Source organism: Vanellus vanellus, assembly GCF_965231255.1.
Source record: "Vanellus vanellus genome assembly, chromosome: 18".
Taxonomy (NCBI): Eukaryota; Metazoa; Chordata; class Aves; order Charadriiformes; family Charadriidae; genus Vanellus; species Vanellus vanellus.
The window spans coordinates 8,370,328-8,391,319 of record NC_138923.1 but is presented as its reverse complement, the minus strand read 5'-3'; the positions used below and the strand labels follow the sequence as shown (position 1 = coordinate 8,391,319).

Below are 20,992 nucleotides of genomic sequence, written 5' to 3'. Positions count from 1 at the left end.
TTTTACACCAGCAAAGGTAGAATAATGTGTTGGTTTTTTTCTATCAAACACAGTCTTTGCAAATGCAACTTGAAAGAAACTCTTGATATTTAGGTTTGAAATTGCTCTAAGGATAGAGGCTTCCTTCAGTCCATTTTGCTTAATGGCGTGCCTCTTGGAAGGTCTGTTATATAATTGTTAAAAGGCTATTATAAAATGACTAGCCTTTCCTGGGGCATAACCTCAAGTTGTGAGCAGATGGAATTTTCTTTGTCAAGTGTATGTAGAAAGAATTAGGTGTCATCCACATTATGGAAATTGTTTGGATTTTGTTCATTTGAATAACAAAAACAACCCCAAATAAAACGGCAGACCCAGACTTTCTTGAAAAAAATAATTGCTGCTATTAAAGGATTCCTTATGTTGATAGAACCTTTTCAGAGAATGAGAGCACTATCAGTGTCCTTATTCTTGAATGTGTTCTCCTTTACCTGCTGAAGGGAGAAAATGTAAAGTTACTCCTGAACTCTTTACCTATACTGGCTAAAATAGTCTTGCAATTCAGCTACCTCTGGGTTTTTAAGATTAGACAGTAATTGTTAGTTATTAAAACACTAGTTACTTTCCCTGAGCTGAATGCAATCGCTTGAACAGTTAGGAACTAGAAAATGTAGTTGAGAGGTCTCGTTTCCCTAAAGGTCTGGTAAACATTAAGTACTGGTTTATTTTATAAATTGTGTAATAGTTGTTAAAAAGTTGTGCAATGTGCCTGTAAAAAATGCCTCATTTTTAGTTTATTGAGAATGTGTGGGGTTTTTTTTCTTGCTGTAAACAAACTGATAGACCGTGGACCTATGCTTGTGAACAACCTGGTGGACTGTTACTTGGAAACCAATTCTCAGCAGGCACTGCATATACTGTCCACACTGCAAGAGCCTCATGACAAGGTAAAAAAATCTTCCCATTAAGTACGGCAGATTTTAGCCTAGTATTGAAGCAGCCTTTAAGTAGCATCTGCTAGAACTCTTTCGTTTCCATTATGGTATAGAATTACCTTGTTGTAGAGATGTTGTATTTCTGTAGTAAGAGTAGTTAAGTTTTAAAAAAAACTTTCAAAGTCTCTGTTTCTTGGGTTGCTTAAACTCGCCTAATTAAGCAAAGAACCTCTATAAATGAAAGTTTTCTGAGGACTAATGTTGTCTCTTTGCAATGCTACTGCTGCTTGTTCAATGCTGGATGAGTTACCCATATTTTTTTTTAGGCTATTTTGAGAGCAAGTAGGGATTTTTAAATAGATTGAGAGAATGGCACTACAAATTGTTTTACTTCGGCTGACCATTTATTTATGATAAAGGTTTTAAAGTTAGAGGACTGCTTCTGGACTGAATAGTTTGCATTTAGCTACCATCAGACTTAAACTTATTGCTGGGTTTTATCTGCTCTTGGATCCTTTATATTTGTAAAATGCCCGTAGTTTGCACAATTGGCAATGGTAAACTGCTGAATGTAGATAGGTAAAAAAGAATGTATACCAGTTAGATATAAATACCTTTTTCTGCCACTCACTGCGAAATCCTCTATCAGCATCTACTGGACAAAATTAATGAATATATGGGCAAAGCTGCTACCCGTTTACCCACTCTCTCTCTGCTCGGACATGTGATAAGAAGACAACCATCTTGGAAACATAAGCTTTCTCAAGCACCTCTCCTACTTTCATTACTTAAATGTCTCAAGGTAAGAACTGTCAGTGTTGTCCATAAAACACTTTTACACCTGATGTAATCATACATACTTGTAATGCAAGGCATTTGTTTTCTGTTTTGATGTCATTTAGTTAAGCTGTAAGAAGAGAGAAAATGTTGATTAAAATACTGAGCCACAGTGGAATTGTATCAATGAAATACTCTGTGCTGATCCTGTTATTACTGCAATCATGTTTCTAAAAGCCACTGTGATTGTATAACTTTGAGTTAGAAAAGTTTACTAAAACTTTTCTAAAAGTAAGTTAAAGACAGAGGGCCATCAGTGAAATTCGTGGATATCTTGAATGTGAATTTAATGAGAAATACAATAACTTCCCATTAGTGCATTCTGGAATTTGTGCATGTAAGGTAATATACTGTACTTGCAGCATAGATGGGCTGTGCAATAGACTATTCCATGGTGAAATTACCTTGAAATTAGCAGTCTTTCCCTTCTTAGCTACAGACATGCTGGATTACAAGGAGGTAGCTGTTTCCCCATGCTTTGTTTTTGTTTTTGTTTTTGTTTTTTTTCTACGTGCAAATTTATCAGTTATAATACTGTACAGTATTGTAACAGTGAATAAAGAATGGAAAGTGTTTTGAGACCTAGAATGCATTGTCAGTAATATGGTTATTTAATATGATAGTGAAGAACTCATGTTAGTCATTTAAGTCACATTAAAATGCATGGTGTAGTCAAGTGCCGGTGCTCTTCAAAACAAGAACACAACAAAATTGTAACTGCCAAAGAAGAAACTACAAGTGCTGTTACTGGAACTCCTGACGTGCCTGACGAGTTCTGTTATCCTTTTCAGTGTGAGTCTTACTTGATTGAGAGAGGAGTGAAGTGTGTCAGAAAGCTGGTGGGAGTAGAACAGAGATGTGGAAGTGCTAGGGATGTGTGTGGAGCAATAGGGATGGATGCGAAATGTGCTGTGGAAGGTTATGTCTGATAGGGAGAATAGAGGCCACAGATTACACAGAGGAAGAAAAATCCGTAACACTGAGTGTGTCTGATCAGCCTGAGTGGCTCTTGGGAGATAGCAAGACCAGCACCTGGCCGCAGGCTTACCTGTGCTGTTTACACCCCTCTCCTGACAAAGCAGAGGAACTGGCAAGGAGAAGGCTCATTAAGCTAGGAAAGCAAGTACAGACCCACTGGGAAAGACTTTGAACATTTTCTGTGTCCTGTCCTAAAATCTGATTATCTATTACTCTTTCATCTAGCTAACGATTTTTACTGCCACATCCCTTTCTCTCTATGTAAGCCATGAGATACTAGTTATTGTTTGAATTACTGCTTTATGAAATATTTAGCAGCCAGAGTTGTCAACCAGGCTTACTAGAAAAGCTTTTTACCCTTGTGTTAATTGTCCAACATCCTTGAATACCTGATCAGATTTGCAGCTTCTTAGGCTCTGAATGCTGTGTGTTCTTAGCTTTGGGAAAGAGGGAAGGCAGTACATAAGATGCTTCACATAACAGTAATTTTTCTTCTACTCAATTGTGGAACTGTGGTTATGTTCCCTCTTTAACCAAGTCAAGTCTTTATACAGAAAAGCAGCAACAGAATAGTAGCAAGAGGCAGAATCCCAAATAATTTTTCTGAAAAGTTGTTCTGGATGAAAGAGATGACAAGCTTGGTTCATTAAGTTATGGTAGGTTTCAGAGGGACTGTTTCAAAGTAGAGAACTTTTTCCATGACGATGATTCAGTATTGACTTCATCCTTGGAAAAAGTTAAGTTCAACACTTTTAACTGACTAATGCAGGTTTTTTCCCTTCTTGCAGACTGACACAGATGTAGTAGTACTCACCACAGGTGTCCTAGTGCTAATAACCATGTTGCCAATGATTCCTCAGTCTGGCAAACAGTACCTTCATGATTTCTTTGGTATCTTTGGGCGTCTCTCAGCCTGGTGCTTGCAGAATCCAGGTGAGATTTCAACTTTGTTGCATGCAGTTATGGTTTAGTAGTATCCTTGTGACTCTTATGCAGCTGGTGAGCACATTCTTTTGTCAGACTCTTAATGGTCTGAGGTTATTTAAATGCAGAAAATGAGGTATTAAGCCGACAAGCTATTCTGTTGTTTGATAGTTAGCATCGGCGAGTGCTTCTTTGCGCAAAATTTAGAAGATTCTTCCATGTGGTGCTGCTACTACATGAAGTTTTACTGGACCAAAATGCTACCCTGATGACAGCGAAAAGCAGAGGTTGATCTTAGTGGATAGAGAAGGGAAAATGCTGACATTTGAAGCAAGTATTTGGGAATTTTGGATTCCCAGGTATGAATGGGGAGGGGGAAGAAGCAACATGTAAGAGTTTCTCTTAATGTGCAGCTATCAATAGTCATGAAAGTGTTGGTAAACTACTCTTCTCAGTTATAGCATGGGTTCTGATGAATTGGTTTTGCTGAATTTGTTGTAAGGTGTCTGATTTCTAACACTAGCATTATCTATGTATGTGTCTTATGGCTTTATGAACAAAAGCTGTGTTAAGCACATAAGAGATGCTATTTAGAGGGACATTTTGCATTGCAAGTAGGATTGGAATTTAGAAGATGGTTAGTAAGACTAAAAAGTCTGTTGCGATTGCTTTTTATGGATACAGGCTTTTAGTTTTTACCTTTGAAGTGAAGCAAACATTAGCCTTAATCTTTCAGTCAGTATTGCAAACTGGCTCACTATCTAGAGGGGTTTCAGGTTTTAACTTGCATAAGAAATGCTGTGCTTTGAGAATGATGGGATACTGGTTGGAATTAATGGTCCATATCATAATTTTTGGTTTTGCTGTGAGCTAATGAGTAAGTGATGCCTATTCTCTCAGAAGGCTTCATGGTTTTTTCTAGGGACTATTTGTGTCTCGGAAGACTTGTTCCATTTAACATTTCAAATTTAAAAGTACTTTGCTTGCATTCTTAGAAGTTTTGTTCTTTTCTCCAATGTAATGAAAAAGGTTCTAACTCCTTTTTCCAGGTCACGTGGCAGAGATTTATCTTGTCCATCTTCATGCCAGTGTTTATGCTCTCTTTCATCGTCTTTATGGAATGTATCCTTGCAATTTTGTCTCCTTTCTGCGTTCTCACTACAGTATGAAGGAAAACTTGGAGACCTTTGAAGAGGTAGTGAAGGTAAAATGCTGCTCATGTCTATATTATCTGAGACAAGGAATTCATAGCTGTATAAAGGCAGGTATTTGCCAATTTAATACACTACACATTTAACTGAGGGCTGCTCAATAAAGTGGAATAAAAACAGACTATTGGAGGACTGAGGTCTCAGTTGGGAGCAAGATCACCTCTTGAAGCTGTGATGATGTGTGTTAACTTTATCTGTCAGATGTAACATTCTGAACTATTGAGATCAGTAGGTTGCTCGTCAGCTTTGTGTAGTTTAGTGCAATCAAACGATGCTGTACCAATAATGTGTATATTTCTTCTTGCTCATCCAGCCAATGATGGAACATGTGCGAATTCATCCAGAATTAGTGACTGGATCTAAGGACCATGAACTGGACCCACGAAGGTATATATGTTCACTCTGCTATTAGGAAAGGCTATAAATGAGGAGCTTTTAGCTGGGTTATTTCAGAAGGCTTACAGCAAAACCTTTTCTGTCAGCAGCAGTGTGTGCCAGTGGGGTTTTGCCACCCATATTCATAGGTACACCAGGTAAACTTGCAGTCTTTCTTCATCCAAGCTTACAGCTGGATGAATAAGCAAAAAGTGTTGTGAAACACCATTAACAACAATGTTGGGGTTCTAAATTCGTTTTATGTCTGGGATAGAATGTGTCTTCTACTTAACAGTTGACTTTGTCTTAATTTTATGATTTAATGATCAAACATCCTCATAAAGTTCTAAAAGAATTTGCTTATAATGAATAAAGAGAAGCTACCACTGAACTGCTTCATTGGCTTAAGGTTTGGGTCATTTTTTTTTTGTTTGTTGAAGTACTTGGTGGGATTTAAGTGTTTAAAATGGCTTCAGTATGTCTTGTTTTGGTACCTAGATATTGGTTCAGTTAACAGATCAATTCTTTTAACAGGTATGTCTTAACATTATCAGCTGTATTAGTTTCTTTAGAAATAGGCTCATTTGCCTGCAGCAGCACCACTTGCTGCTTTTCTCTTGTCTCCACAGGCCCAGCCACTGAAGAGGAGAAATTGACTCTTGTTGCTGCACAGTAGTGCTCTTGCCCTGCTTTTCAGAGCCACTAGGAAAACACTACTAAATGGGAACCTATTGAATATCACAATGCTCAATTTTGCAGGCTTCTCCCAGACAGGGGGGAGGGTGGCACCACTAAGGAGTACAATTGGCACAAAACTACCAGTTGAAGCCTTCTGATTTGGTATCTTGCACACAATATCTTGCATTCAAAAGCGACTCAGCCATTAATAGACAGCCTTATGCGCTTTGTCTTCTTTACAGTGAACTTCCGTCCCCTGAAATATTGGGCATATCTAATCTGGCTGCTTAATTTAGTGAGAAAAAGTTTTCAGAATGAAGGAAGTAGTAATAATAAAAAACATTCCCAAAACTTGGGAGGAAAAACACAGACCTGAAACTGGCATTACAGATGATGTTTGCTTAAATAATGTAAGATTCCCTCGCTGATGGCATGTCTAAATTTTGACTACCAACATCTCGGTCTAGTTGAGCTGATTTCTACAGCTGCTGAAGCTCAGGATCAACCAAGTCTTCGTATGCTGTTCCTCCTTTCCAGAGTGCTCCATGGCAGACCTTTATGGATCTCTGTGTCAAAGCTGTTTGTCTCCTCTTTGAGACCCCCTCTTACAAGTCATCTGGTTGCAATTTCTGTATGGTGCCTTGTTCCAGTTTTGGCTGAGAGCGTGCAAAAATGTCTGGAACAAATGAGCCATCCTACAAGCCAATTCCTCATATCTCCAGGAACTCTTGTTTGTAACAATAATTGACTAACTTACTCTTTTGGATCCAAAAACTGTCTGCAGGTGGAAAAGACTAGAAACTCATGATGTTGTGATAGAATGTGCCAAAATCTCCCTGGACCCTGCAGAAGCCTCGTATGAAGATGGCTATTACTCTGTGTCTCGGAAACTCTGCACAAGTTTAAAACATCATCAAACTGACCCCAGTGCCAGCTATTACATTGACACACAGAGCAGCTACGGTAAGACCTGCCTGGTAGCTAATGAATACCCAATTATTGGAGGAAAACTGGCCCTATAGCAAAAAGACATCTTACTAATTTATCCTACTTACAGTCTGATTCTTAGGCACCAGAAAATAAAACATTGTTTAAAAAAACCCAAATATATAGATATATGTTCATGCAGGCATATGGAATGTTGGCAAAGTTGCCTTTCCACTGTGTCTTCCATGTCCCCCCCACCCCAAAGCAATGAAACAACAACAACAAAAAAAGCTGTAGTATGTAGTATGTTCAATAGATATTAAGTTGGTCTGGAGAAAGTCTCTTGTTTGCTAGCTACGAATGTGTATCTTGAATGGATTTGAAATGCTGTGTTTAAAAACCTTTAAATACTAGCCAAAAACATCATTGATTTGTATTTGATGTGTAGGATACTTTTACATTATAATTTATTTATTTATTTTAACTTTCAGGGACATCTACCCCATATTCCACTCCTCGGCTAACACTATCACAAATGCCAGGGCAGCTACCTCAGATTCTGAGCCCACAGTCAATACGGCTGTCAACTGAGCCGCAGCAGGTAAAGCAGAAGACAGTGCAGCATGCTTTTAATTCTTTGCATTTTGTTCATAATTTCTCATGACACTGTAGAAAATTCGTGTTTCTGAGCAGTACTGTGAGTTCTTCAGAGCTTAGTGTACGTTTCCGACTTGGTATCCATCTGATTGCCTGTGTCAGAACCTGGATACAGAAGCTTCGCATACTCCTTTTCTGAGCTTTGCTGATTTGTATTTATTGTGTGTTGCTTTTACGTAGGTTACCATCTGGAGTCCTTCTGTAGTTTGTGGTATGACCACTCCACCAACCTCCCCTGGAATTGTCCAATCGGAGTCGTCCCAGTCTGCATCACAACCTTATAGCAAAGTTTTTGGTGCATCTGGTAGGTGCTGCATTTGGGAACTAGACCCTCATGGTTTATTATAATAGAAATTCTGGCTGTAAATTTTACTTCTTAAGTGGGAATGCCACACCATGCCATTTGCTAGGCTTAAGCCATTATTTCTGTGAACTGAGTACCTGGTCATCCAGAGCAGTACTAGTGCACATGGTGAGATAGGAAACAAGTTTCAGACTTTGGCACTTAATTCACTGTAACAGGCCTTTTATAAACTGTGCACTTTTATCTTGGTAAATAGTTGAAAGAGATTTAAGAAATAAGTGGTTGAGGTAGTGTTTAAACGTGTAATTCTTCACATACAATATTCAGCTGAAATGAGGAAGCGCAAAGCTTGCTGAGAAAACTTTTGCTCCTCCTTTTCAGCAGGGGGGAAAGGAACACCTTTGGGAACACCAGCCACATCTCCTCCCCCACCCTGCACTTCAGATGACTTTGTGCATGTTTCACTCCCTTCAGCTGCTGCCACACCTCCTAAAAAGGTATAACAAAATTCTTCTGCCAAACAAATCTGGTGGTTTTTTGGTTGGTTTTTTTTTTTTTCATTGACATGCAGTGACCATAACTGAGAAAGAAAAATCAGAGTAACTGATTTACAAAAATTGTTGCATTTCATTGCAAAAACTTGTTTTCTTCTAAGTTTAGGCAACTGTTGCCACTTACAGTTGCACACTTTCAAGACTTCTTATACTGGTTTGCTATTTAAGCCATCTATTTGGAGGAATTTCCTTTCTATGAAACTGTCTAAGAAGTTTGTTTCCAACAGATGTTTGATTTGAAGAATCTATTTTGGGTTGTTGGTTGGTTGTTCTTTTTTTCTTTTCAGGAGGACAAACAAGATCCTGGGAGGCCTTTACTCTACCGACAGCAAAATGTCATAAACAGCGATAAATCATTGGGTAAACTCCATTTTCCTCTCCCCAATACAATAACCTATTGTAAACAAATCCTGGTTTTATTGACAGATGTTCCAATTGCCAAACACTTTTCCACAGGTTTTTCTTTCTTTTTTTTTTTCCTGAGTTCTTCGTAGTTCCAGGATCCTGCTTTAACCTGTGATTCAACTTAAAAACTTCTTGTGATGCTTTCGATTTTGTTTTAAATATTCACCTTCAGAAATAGCTTGCAGAATTTTTTTACTGGCCCTCATGCATACTTATGCATGTTTAAATATACAGATCTGCACTGAGGGCTGAAAAAGGATTTTTTTTTTTTTTTTTTTTTTAAAAAAGCTAATTCTTTGAGGGTGAATTTTTTTATTAGAAGCAGCAAGTTGTATGTGAACTCTTATGTGAGCACGTTTTATGTTACATGTCTGGATCAAACTGTAAGGCTGCACATAAGGATAGATATGATGCTTCCTTTTAAAGGCTCTTGGAAAAACTTTGATTTTTATCTACAATTATATTGCTGTATTTGAACCTTTTTTTAAAGTCCTGTGGAATATTGAAATCAACAGTGGATGGTTGAGGAACTCAGCTTCTAATAGGTAAATCTAGATTCCATTTTCCATTCTTTGTCATCTACATCTGTGACAGCTGTAGAAAGGGCTTTTGGCACTGTATTGAGACTTCTGCACTGTGAATTTTTACCATCCTCAAAGAGGAGATGATAGTGAAATTTAAAGCTGTTTTTCCTTGGCGAAGTTGTATAGCAACACCGGAATCCGAACTTTCTGAATAACAAGTTAAGAATAGGCTAGGTTTTTCACTGGGTTTCTAATAGGTGACTGAGCTGCAAGCATGAGGTTTCTGTCCTGCATGTTTTAGTGTGTATCTGCCTGGCCGCTGTCTCAGAGTTTTGATCAGTAGTCACATATTGTCAAGTTTGCATTACATCAGTTGGTGCCCTTGTGTAGCCAGGTCAGAAGGTAAAGGGGAGTTTAATGCTAATGTGGAAGCATAGTACTCACTCTACACTTAAGCCTCTTTTTATTTATTAATTTAATGGGTTAAATTGCAAACAGCACAACCTTATTTATAGAGGCAGTTGCCTACACTTGTGCAGTAGCAAATATTAAGTTTACAGAAATACAGTTTGGGATCAGGACAGACCAGTGACTGATTTCTGCGCTGGTTTCCACATGGAATGGAACAGGAGTCAGCTTCCTCCTTTGAGAAAGCACCTGAAAGAAGGACAGGCTTATTCTAAGGACCTTACAGCAGTAAGAGACTTCTGTTTTGTGCTGTGATAAGGCTGGAGAAAACAGCATCTGTACAACTAACTTTTTCTTTCTTTCTTTTCTTCAGATACACCTGGTAGTAAAAGTTCAGTAACCCTAAGTGATCTTCCAGAGTTTTTAGGTGGTTTGTCTTTTGAAGATAGTGCTGAAAAGGACAGAGAGGAAGGTAATTTCTGTCATCCTTACATATATCTTAGCTGGAAAAATGTTTGTAATGTCGAAATACAAGATACGTAATTATGCTTCCCCCTCCCATCCTCTCAGATGCAATATCTAAAGAGATCTCCGAGATTACAACCGATGCTGAACACATGGTGCCTAGAGGAGGATTTGACTCTCCGTTTTACCGCACAAATGAAAGTCTGTCAGGCTCTCAAAAGAAGACCCATTCAGTAGTCTCTAGTGTTCAGGGACACGGTCAGACCTCTGAGCCTTTAACATCTTCTCTGGACAAGCCTGGGCCTGAGAGCGCACGGGAAACACCTAAACAAACATTTACTCCCATAGACAAGCCCTGTGGAGGCTCTGGTGAAAGCCCTGCTGGTAACAGGGAAGGAACCTCTGGGGAGATGGGTATTCTCACTCCCAGCCCTTGCAAAGTACCAGCACAAAGAAGAGTGGTGTTTGGGAGCGGGCAGCCTCCCCTATATGAGCACCTTTTTGAGGTTGCATTACCAAAGACTGCCTACCTCTTTGTTGGCAAGAAGACTGAGGAGCTGCTAAAGAAAGCCAAGGGAACCCAGGATGATGACTGCATGTCCTCTACTTCTCCCGTGGAAGTATTGGACAGATTGATACAGCAAGGAGCAGATGCACACACTAAGGAGCTGAACAAGTGGGTGACTGAAGATCTTACTTTGTGTACTTACTTGTTATTCCTTTTTGTGCTGGCTTTTTTTTAATAGCTGTGCCTGAAAAGCAGCTGTGTCTGGAAATCTACAGTGAGACCATGTTCTGTGAAACGTTACTGTTACTGAGCTAGGGGTTCTGGCTGGAGGGTTGTTTTTTTTCTGGCTGGAGGTTGCAGTGGTAATGTGTTTGCTTTGATATAAAAAAAAGGGGCTGTGACTTTTACTAGGACTCTTACTCCTTCACTGACAGAGCTTGGGATGAAGCAGCAGGGCTGTTGGCTGTGCTACAAGTGTGGTTTTGGTACCACTGTTAGTGAGATTTGTTTGCTTTATCAGGTTTAAGTCCCACACTAGGTAGTCAAAAGCAAGTGTAGATGCCAAGGGGAGATTGACACTTTCTTCTTTCTAATATACATGAAGCTAAGAACCAGAGAACGAGAGTTAAGGTTTAGGTGTGTCTGCTGTATTCCTTCTTTATCTTATTACCCTGTATTCTGCTTTGTCCTTGTGCCGTTTTCTATGCTTGAGAGAGTTTTTCTCTAACTTCCAAGAAATTATGCCTTCCATCATCTGCCTTTGCAGCCTGCTGCTTGCATGGTTCCTCCTTATTCTTCTCATACCTACTGATCATAATTGTACTTCTATTGGGCTGTAAGCTCTTTTGAGGTGGGCATTCCATTTTAAAGTGACTTGCAGAGTGTTTGCATATTTAAACTTGCTATTTAATGCTGCATTTTAATTTTCCAGATTGTCTCTGCCAAGCAAATCTGCTGACTGGACTCACTTTGGAGGTGAGAAGGTTTCTTACGTGTTTTGGCAATCTGTTCCTCTACTATTAGACTTGCTTAAACAAAGACCTGCATACTTTTTCTGCTGCGTTATTTAACAAAAAAAAAGATTATGCCCTCCATTAAGTCATGGTTTATCTGCTTAGCAGATAGACATCCATGTTCCAGTGAGATGAGCTGCTTTTTTTCATCTTTGAAAAATGAAAACTACCTTTCCCACAGTTCTAGACGTTTCTACTTTTGACCATTTAAGATCTGCTAGCTTGCAGAGTGATGCTGATCATCTAACAGAGCCTTCCACACTTGAAATACTACTTGAATCTAAAACTGATGATTGTTTTCCTTGCTGCTTCACGTGTTTGTCATAGTTTTGTGCTCTTAGGCTTCTGTGGTGACAGTGAGTTTGGCTTTTTTTCTTTCTACAAGGAGTGATCCGTTTGAAGCCTGTACATGTTGCTGTGGAAAAATGTTTAAAATTTCAAGTTTGTGTTGGAGAGCCAATGGAGCAGAGAGATCTTTAAGTTGTCATGAAAGAACTCCAGTTTGCTTATTTGAAAAAATATTTCCCGTATGTGGAACAGGGACAGTACAGTTCAGTAACCTCTTCTGTCTTCTTACTCCAATCCAGGTTCTCCCCCTTCAGATGAGATTCACACCCTGCGTAACCAATTGCTTTTGCTGCACAACCAGTTATTGTATGAACGCTTCAAAAGACAGCAACATGCCCTTCGGAACCGTCGACTATTGCGAAAAGTGATCAAAGCAACAGCACTGGAGGAACATAATGCTGCCATGGTGAGCAGGGTTACAACTCTAGCATTGATTTAAAAACACTGGTGCTACAACAAGTATTAATTGGTTTGGCAGTATCTTTCAGTACCACTCAAAAAAGAAGCCTCGTTTCTGACTTTATTAAAGTCAGTATTTGTGAAATGACTTGTGAATGAGTTATGTGCACTGCGATTATTAAAACCAGTAGTTTGTTTGACTGTAGGCAACTGAATCAGTGAATGCCTGCATGCTTGACCCCTGACAGCACTTACATTTGAATAATGTTAAAGGCTTCACAGTTAGTGGAGTGATTACTTAATGCCTAGGTAAACACCTTATTGTGTTACTTTAAGAAGTGGTGTCCTTTCAGTCCTCCATTGAGGAGTAATAGCAAAAACTTTGAAAACTCAGATGTTCTTTTCCAGAGGTATTTACTATGATAAAATTTCAAGTCATAAGTGCACTGAAGGGTGTCTCATTACAGATTTAGGCATGTTTCTTTCTGTATCTCCATATTATAGCTAATTCCATCAACAGTTTCACCTTTTGATAATTGAGTAGAAGAGCCAAAAATAGACCTCCAAATAAGTTTTGGAAGATGAACTGTTGCTTCAGCTGTGAAGCCCAAGTCCCTGTCAAAAGCATGAGATGCAGTGGAAGACTCTGCCATTGCTCATTGGGCCTTTGGATGTGACTTCGAGCTTTCAGCCTGCCCACTCTATCACCATTTTAATCTCTTTTTCAGCCATAAACCGAACCAAACCCCAAAAGCTTTAAAAACACGTTCTATATAGAGTGTTCTTTCTATGGAAAAGTGTTATGCCTGCATGCTATTAATTGATAGCTTTACTTAGCTAGCGAGCCTTAGCACTGATGTTCTAACTGATAAAGCAGATGTTTTGTCTGATGCTTCGTATGGGGTTTCTAACAGAAAGATCAGCTGAAACTACAGGAAAAAGAAATCCAGGCCTTGAAATTGAGTCTGCAGAAAGAACAGGCAAGGTACCACCAGTTTCAGGAGGAACATGAAAATATAGTGGCTCAGCTTCACAGCCAGATCAGACAGCTGCAACACGACCGGGAGGAATTCTACAACCAGAGCCAGGAATTGCAGGTATGAAGCACAGCACCAAACAAAATTATGTTATCTACTTACTGTGGTTTTAAAAATAACCTTCCTAATAACATGGCATGAAATATCTGAGAGAAAGTTACGTATCTCTATTATAGATACTGTCCTAATTCAGAATAAGACAGTGCATAATTGAAAATGCCTTTTATGGTTCTGTTTTGTCCTATCTTCAGTTTGGAAATAGGAAAATGCAGTTTCTTAGCTGTTTTGGGGACTTTCACAAGTACTTAGCATAACTTGATTTACAGTGCCAGTAGTTACAGACCTCCAGCCATATGCCATTGCTAGTCCTTACTAAAGTTTCGGAATCCTGACTGAGGGTTGGTTGGTTTGTTTGTTTTTATTTGAACAGACCAAGCTAGAAGACTGCCGGAACATGATTGCAGATCTGAGGTTAGAATTAAAGAAAGCTAACAACAAGGTGTGTCACACTGAATTGCTTCTTAGCCAAGTTTCTCAAAAGGTAAGAAAAGTCACTGTTCCCAGGGTCCCTTTGTGTCTTTCTGTTTGTTTTTTTCTGATAATTTTTATCAGGTGCTTTTTCTTTCTTGTTCTGAAAGAAGCCTGTGCTTAGTTCCATAGAATCTGATATAAATTGCACAAAAACAACAGAGAAACCTATTTTGGTGAAGAAGCTTTAAACTCAGTTCTGAGGCTTCTGAAACTTCTCATTTGGGCTGCTTTTTGCACAGTAGGAATTTGCAGATTGAGCAATCAGAACTTGTGTAAAAGCTTTGCTAACTCTTGGCATCTTAGACATCTTGTTTATATTGGAAATTGAATGGAATTCTCAGGTAAGTGGAAACATGGTTATGTTAAGGGAAGCAATGTCTATATGGTAAAGTTCTGTATGGACTGTCACCAGCTTAATGAAAGCTAATTTATTTAACACTCATTACCTATGATGCATTGGATTCTTGTCTTTGTCTCCCTTTATAAAAATACCCTGTGAACACAGTGCCTATCAACTATGACTGTCCCGCTGAACTATTCATTCCAATGTTTGATTCTGTTCAATTTCTCTTTAAAGCTTTCCAACAGCGAATCAGTGCAACAGCAGATGGAGTTCTTGAACAGGCAACTTCTGGTTCTGGGAGAGGTCAATGAGTTGTACCTGGAGCAGCTGCAGCACAAGCACACAGACACTACGAAGGTATGGTTGCAGGGGAGGCCTTTTGGGAAGACATCACTTGAGGTTGTTATTGGGCTGTTCTCAGCCTTGTGTTCAGAATGAAGGAAATGCTTCATCACTTAACAGATACTTGGTTTTGAAATTGATTTTCAGGGATTGGATTTCATATTTAATCTTCTGTTTGGATATTTTTGTGCACCATGTTGTTATGGAATCTCTTCAGTGCCCTGTGCTTGAGAGCTAAGAATGGGATGTTAGGGATGTTCAGTTAAAATGACCTGAAGTCATTTTTAACTACTTGACGTAAATTCTTTGCGATTTTTTTCATGCCAAAGACCAAGACTTTACTATGCTCTTAATGTAATTGGCAGCAGACTATTTCTGGTAAAGTAACATTGGGCTCTTTTATTCGTGGAAGTGTATAACGCAGGGTAGTATTGCTAGAGTTTGTAGAAGGATCTTAATCAGGTTTTTACTGGGTTTTGTGATGTGCTGTTTTTAAAAAAAAAAAAAAAAGCAGTCTTCCCCTTCTCACTCAGTCATTTTCCTATTAAGAGTTAGTATTAACTTTACTAAAACTTCTGTGGTTCATATGTTTTTACTTCCTGACTTCAAAGAAACCTTTTTCTAATTAGAAGCAAGTAAATTGCACAACAATATAACTGTTTCTGCGTGAGAGCAAGTAATGAAAGAAGATGGATAATAAACAAAAAAAAAAAACAAACAAAAAAAACCAAACGTTTTACTGGTATTTAATGAAGGTCATGTTGCAAAAATGGTTTTAAAAATGACTTTGTCTATACTAATCTGGTGCAGAACTGCCAAGTTTACTTTGCTGAAAAGGACTTTTCATAAGGAACATTAATGTGCTAATACATTCCAGTGATGTATAGTTATTTTCACAGTAACTTAATAGTGTACATCCTCAGAGTATCCAGTTTTCTATATCTGTTTTTAGAAATACTTTTATTCCATCCTGCTTAAAAATGTGCCTATTTATAGCACCAGAAACATGGCTAAATATTAATAAAAGCAACACACAAATTATACTTTAACATTGTGTTCTTTCCTTTGAGGAGGTTGAAATGTTGCACGCTGCATTTCGGAAAGAACTGGAGAAAGCAAAATTGTGTGTTCAACAGCAAAGCCAAAGGCTTGATGCTTCCCAGAAACGGATAGCTGAACTGGAATCTCAGCTCGCTAAAAAGGATCACCTCTTCCTGGAGCAAAAGAAATACCTGGAAGATGTCAAAATCCAAGCAAGGTAGAGTTCCTTGTGTAAAATTTTAACCATGCATTGACAGATGCACTGTCATAGTTGTGGCAGAATCTGGAGATACTGAACCTGACGGTTCTTGATTTCTTTTTCTCTTCAGAGGTCAGCTGCAAGCAGTAGAAAGTAGGTACAAGGCCCAGAAAAGAATCACACAGGCATTTGAGCTGGAGATCTTGGATCTGTTTGGCCGGCTGGAGAAGAGCAGCCTACTGAAAAAACTTGAAGATGAAAGAGCAGAAGCAGCTGAAGCAGCAGAAGAAAGGTAAGGGTGATGATGTAAAATATGCTAGACTCATGAGCAGCTCCTTGGAAGTTGATATCCTTGTGGAATTCTTAGCACTTGGATGCATCATCTCAAAATATTTCTGTTACTCCCCCTTTTACAGACTGAATCTATTTCAGGACTCTGCCCAGGTTATTGAGAGTCATTGACAAAACTGGAAGTGCTCATGAACTGCTTTTCAGATACCTGAACTGCTACTTGAAGTTTGAGAGAAACCTCTGGTTTGCCTCATAGACCAGTCTCTTTAATCTACGAACTGTTACGCTGTTGTTAAGTAGTTGTTTTACATATGTCTACCTGAAGTGTCTAGGGAGTGCTGTACTTTCCCTCAGTTCATACCTTTTTTCCTACCCCAAATTCTGCTACAGCATCAGGATAATGTCTTGCACTGCCAGCAGACTTATGTGATCACCTGTGCTTGGGTTAGGTACAAGATCTACAACCAAGGAAGCTGTACAGATACCTTCCTTTACCTTAACTGATCAGGATCCTGTTCCATTCTGCTTTGGGATTATTGTCAGCTTTGGACTTAAAACACTGGATGTTGCAATGTTGAGTGTGTGAGGCTTACCTTTCTGGTTATCCTCTGTCTCTTCTGCTTTGCTACAAAACAGTTGAAAGGAAAGTTGTTAAAGTATATCTGCAGTAGCAGTTATGGAACGTAATCAAAGTAACCTGCTTTCCTCAGCATTTCCCCTCCCATTGTAAACAGGTGCTGCACTTTCCTTGACGCTGCATCCTCTCTCTTTCCAAAACAGGCTGGATTGTGGTAATGAAGATACTGTGATGGGACACAGTGAAGAAACAATTGGTAGAAATGGAGAGACCAAACCTCCCAGCACTCGAGGTAGTAGTAGCAGTAAGGGTGGCAGCAGCAGTGAGCTCTCCACCCCAGAAAAACCCCAGAATCAGAGATTCAGCAGTCGCTGGGAGACATCCGTGTTGCTGGAGCCCTCGACTACTGTCCCACTGACTGTAGGTTCACTCCCCAGCTCCAAGAGCTTCCTTGGAATGAAGGCACGAGAATTATTTCGCAACAAGAGTGAGAGCCAGTGTGATGAGGAGGGTGTAACCATCAACCGGCTTTCTGATGCTCTAAAAACTGAACTATGTAAAGATCCAAACATGGAGACAAAGGCCCCTCCAAGCCCCGATAACCTTAGCCTCTCACCTAAGATCCAGGAAAGCAGTGTTGGACAGCTTCATATCATGGACTATAATGAAACTCATCATGACCACAGTTAAAAAGGAAGATAGTCAATCAGTGTTATTTTCATATTCTTGGCATAGAACAGGAGGCGTGAATGCAAGTTTAACTAAAAGCTTTTATGTTTCTTTGGTCTGAGCAGCTAGCTCATGCAGCGGAATAGGATTGATGTCCAGAAATGGAAAAAGGCTGCTGAACGAATGCAAAGTGGATTTTTGAGTCTGGAATTGAAACGCCCAGCCTAACTCCTGCTTCTTTATCAAATTCAGTCCTTAGCAGCGTATACTAATTTGAAGGGACAACTGTTAGCATTTGCGAGTATTTTTTCCCTTTCTCCCTGTCCCCAGTTGAGTGGCTGCGTTTATGAACTTGAGTGCAATATGAGGCCAAATTAACATTTGTGAGTCTACTATGAATGCTTTGTATTTCCTTGCAAGCTTCCAATTTAGAGCAGTTAATTGTGCTGCCTGTCTGGGTGACTTTGGTTGCTTTCTTCCTGAAAGAAGCAGCACTAGAATTTCTAGTGCATTCATCTAAAGGTCTCTATTTTGCCTGTCCACTCTCCCACATCCCTCAGAGCCCAGTCTTCATTAAGTTGGACTCTGATTGAATGCCTAAATGTTTAAAGAACAGTGTACCTCTGCAAAACAATTAATTCACCATAATTGAGGATCATTGTTTATATTGTCCTTAACATTTCCTGGAAAGTTGCATTTGAACAGACACTTAATAAGGAACTGGAGCTTGTAATGCAGAAGAGACCGTATATGCTGAAGACTTGTTAAAACACTAGCTTCTGATCTTTTTGGTATTTTAAGTGTTTGCCTGACAGACTGGTACTGACCTCAGACTGGTTTGTATGGGAAAGCAGTTGGGGTGGGAGAAGAGGGAAAAGGAAGCTTTAGTAAAGTAGGGAAAGCGTGCAGAACATGGATGTAGAATTGCAAGCTTATGAAGATTTGCGGAAGAGATTTGTTTTCTCTAATTGGGGAAGTACTTGTGCTGCCTGACCCTCCTTCATCATTCTGGTCTTTGTTCCCGGTCTGAGCAAGAACACTGTGTTTTGAGTCCAAGAAATTGGCTTCATTCTTCCTGAGAATACATTTTCAGGCTTGACTTACAGAATGGGGTTTCCTTTGAGTGCTGTTCTGCTCAGACTGCAGCACATTATTCAGCTCAGCAATGTCAATTTGGCTCTAGGTATCTCCCCTTCACCCTCATCCCGTTTCCTTAGAAGACGAGGCTGAGGAGGAAGTCTGCTCAAACTGAGAATCAGAATGCTGTCGTGAAGCCTTTCTGTGTTAATCATGTTTTAAGTCAATGATGAGCCTTCTGTGAAGGAGGATTGTGGGATCAGGGCTTGTCAGTGGTCAGACTCAATCTCCTTCATGACAGAACAGAGCCTGCTGTTAGGAAGGCAATGCGCTTGTTTTAAATGTTAGATATGTCTCGGTCCAGGCGTACTTGGACATATCAGGCTTCACAGTTACCCTGCATCACACGTGGCTTCAGTTCTTAAACATTCTGTGGGTGGCAGCTGCTGTTTAAGAATCGTCTCACATATAAATCAAGTCCAAGTACACTTGCACTTGTAGTTCAAATCTGTCCTTAACCTGAGTAGGAACAAGACTCTGTCAAAGTGGCTGGCAATATGCTAACTTGCACTTGACAGTACCTTTCCTCCCCTTTCCGCTTCTTCCGTAACACCTAGGGTCTAAATACATTTCTGCCTATCTAAATTATTCTCAGTGTCCTTTCGGTTGGTCAGTCCTAACTCTGAAAGTGAAGGTGAACTTCAGTGGTTTTGTCAAAGCTTGAATCTGCATGGAATAGAAAATAGAGAGTTGGTTGTAAGTGACAGACTGGTTTTGTCGACATGTCTATAGGCTTTCTAAGACTTAGTGGTAGCAAACGTGGTAGCGTATGTTTTGGTAAGATTTGGAGGTTTCCTGCCCCTTGCCCCACCGGGTCCCAGCCCCAGGAGTGAACGGTTTGCATGTTGCCCGTGAGGGGACGGCTCAGCTGTTGGATGCCATTGTGCTGGAGGAGTTCATTAGCCCATCCTTCTGCTTTGCCGAGCCCCAAAAGGTATCTTGCTTATACGATGACTTCACTTGTTCTGAGGAGAGGCGTTTTTTTGTTGTCGGTTACAAAAATGCCCTGGCGGTAATGCAAGCTCATTGATAAGGTGGCGCTTTTTTTCTTCTTTTAAAAAGGATTTTAGCACCGGGATAGTAATGGAAACCACTTTAGGTTTGTTTATGGACCACAAAGATTATGGAGGAACAAATTTTGCAATTTTTTTTGTAAGTCTAAAAATCATGGATCTGCTGTATGTAGTTAACTTGCAGTTTGTTTGAAGGGGTCCCATCCGTGAAGTGGAAACAGATTTTTTTAACTGACTGCTTTTAGTTAAATCTAAAATTGCTGTCTTTGTCAAGTTAATCTGTTCCCTCTGCCTCGCTCTTTGTAAGCATGTTAAACAATCCACATTAAATGCCATAAATATGAAATACGAGGAAATGGTACAATCGTAAGCTAAAAGAGAACTTAAACCAAAAGGAGGTTTTGCTGTCCTTATTAGAATGTTCTAAAATGTCAAGGCAGTTGCTTGTGTTTAACTGTGAACAAATAAAATGTATTGTTTTGCACTACTCTTTGTTAAATTCCCTGCAAGCCGACTTCTTTGGGACCGAGCTCTGCTGAGGCAAAACATGCAGAAACAAGTTCAGTATCGAAGCGTCTTCCAAGAGCTGCACAGTACAGAGCAGAGAAGTGGTTCTGCCTCTTTTTGCATGAAGTTCTTTGTTAGAAGCTCATTTTTCTGCATGGAGCCAAAGCCTTTTTTCTTTTGTGAAAAACAAACTCGACGACGACATGCCCGTATAATCCATAAATTAACTGGAAACAATCTGGTACTGCAAATCTGCCTATTAGCTTTCTGTTTAGCATTGTTCGTGTAGTCTAGAGACTACACAGTGATTAGACAAATTAATAGCTGAAAATGTCAAAGCCTGTTGTTTGCAAAGCTGGGGACGCTGTCAGAAGCTGATGGCCTCGCACTGTCCTGTCTACTTGCTTTTCTCTTCTGTCCCCTGCTCTAGAGTCGCTGCCCACGCAAGAGTACAGTTTCTCAAACCAAGGGAACTTTGGGGCTGCTTTACTGTAAGTTTAACCAGTAGGTTAAGGAAGTTGTTTTCTTATTTTGTTTTTCTTTTTTCCAGACTGGCACTTTCTTACTGTTTTGGGTTTTTTTCTGAAATAAATGAATATTTGAAAGGTTGCTCAAAGCAATTTAGAAATTCATACATGAACATCAGCATTCCAGTTAAAGACTGAATATAATTCTTAAATTTGAACAACATGCAGGGGGATAGCACGAGTGACATACAGTCTGTTCATGAACACACTTGGGTGTTTATGGAGAATTTTATGTAAAAGTTACCATAAACATTCTCTTGGGGTTAGGTGATACAGAAAGTTGTCTGTGGGCCTTTGCATTGGGACGAGTTCTACAGCATGGTGTTACATGAAAACAAAGCTGAAAGTG

The 20,992-nt window shown here is 39.5% G+C and overlaps 1 protein-coding gene across 2 annotated transcripts in view; it reads left to right on the top strand.

Moving 5' to 3' along the window:
• TSC1 (TSC complex subunit 1) overlaps window positions 1–20,113 on the top strand; it is a 28,603-nt gene extending 8,490 nt beyond the window's left edge. Inside the window, exons 4-23 of one of the 2 annotated variants that reach the window (XM_082492725.1) lie at window positions 823–926; window positions 1,564–1,716; window positions 3,518–3,662; window positions 4,703–4,857; window positions 5,178–5,251; window positions 6,702–6,880; window positions 7,336–7,445; window positions 7,682–7,805; window positions 8,187–8,302; window positions 8,647–8,719; window positions 10,070–10,168; window positions 10,267–10,837; window positions 11,601–11,644; window positions 12,270–12,436; window positions 13,344–13,526; window positions 13,897–14,007; window positions 14,575–14,697; window positions 15,753–15,940; window positions 16,053–16,214; window positions 16,994–20,113. In XM_082492725.1, the coding sequence (XP_082348851.1) occupies window positions 823–926; window positions 1,564–1,716; window positions 3,518–3,662; window positions 4,703–4,857; window positions 5,178–5,251; window positions 6,702–6,880; window positions 7,336–7,445; window positions 7,682–7,805; window positions 8,187–8,302; window positions 8,647–8,719; window positions 10,070–10,168; window positions 10,267–10,837; window positions 11,601–11,644; window positions 12,270–12,436; window positions 13,344–13,526; window positions 13,897–14,007; window positions 14,575–14,697; window positions 15,753–15,940; window positions 16,053–16,214; window positions 16,994–17,480 (3,368 nt within the window). In that variant the 3' untranslated portion in view covers window positions 17,481–20,113. Of the gene's footprint in view, window positions 1–822; window positions 927–1,563; window positions 1,717–3,517; window positions 3,663–4,702; window positions 4,858–5,177; window positions 5,252–6,701; window positions 6,881–7,335; window positions 7,446–7,681; window positions 7,806–8,186; window positions 8,303–8,646; window positions 8,720–10,069; window positions 10,169–10,266; window positions 10,838–11,600; window positions 11,645–12,269; window positions 12,437–13,343; window positions 13,527–13,896; window positions 14,008–14,574; window positions 14,698–15,752; window positions 15,941–16,052; window positions 16,215–16,993 lie in introns of those variants that run through there. The other variant, XM_082492724.1, reaches the window with a different exon arrangement.
• The last annotated feature ends 879 nt before the right edge of the window (window positions 20,114–20,992 follow it).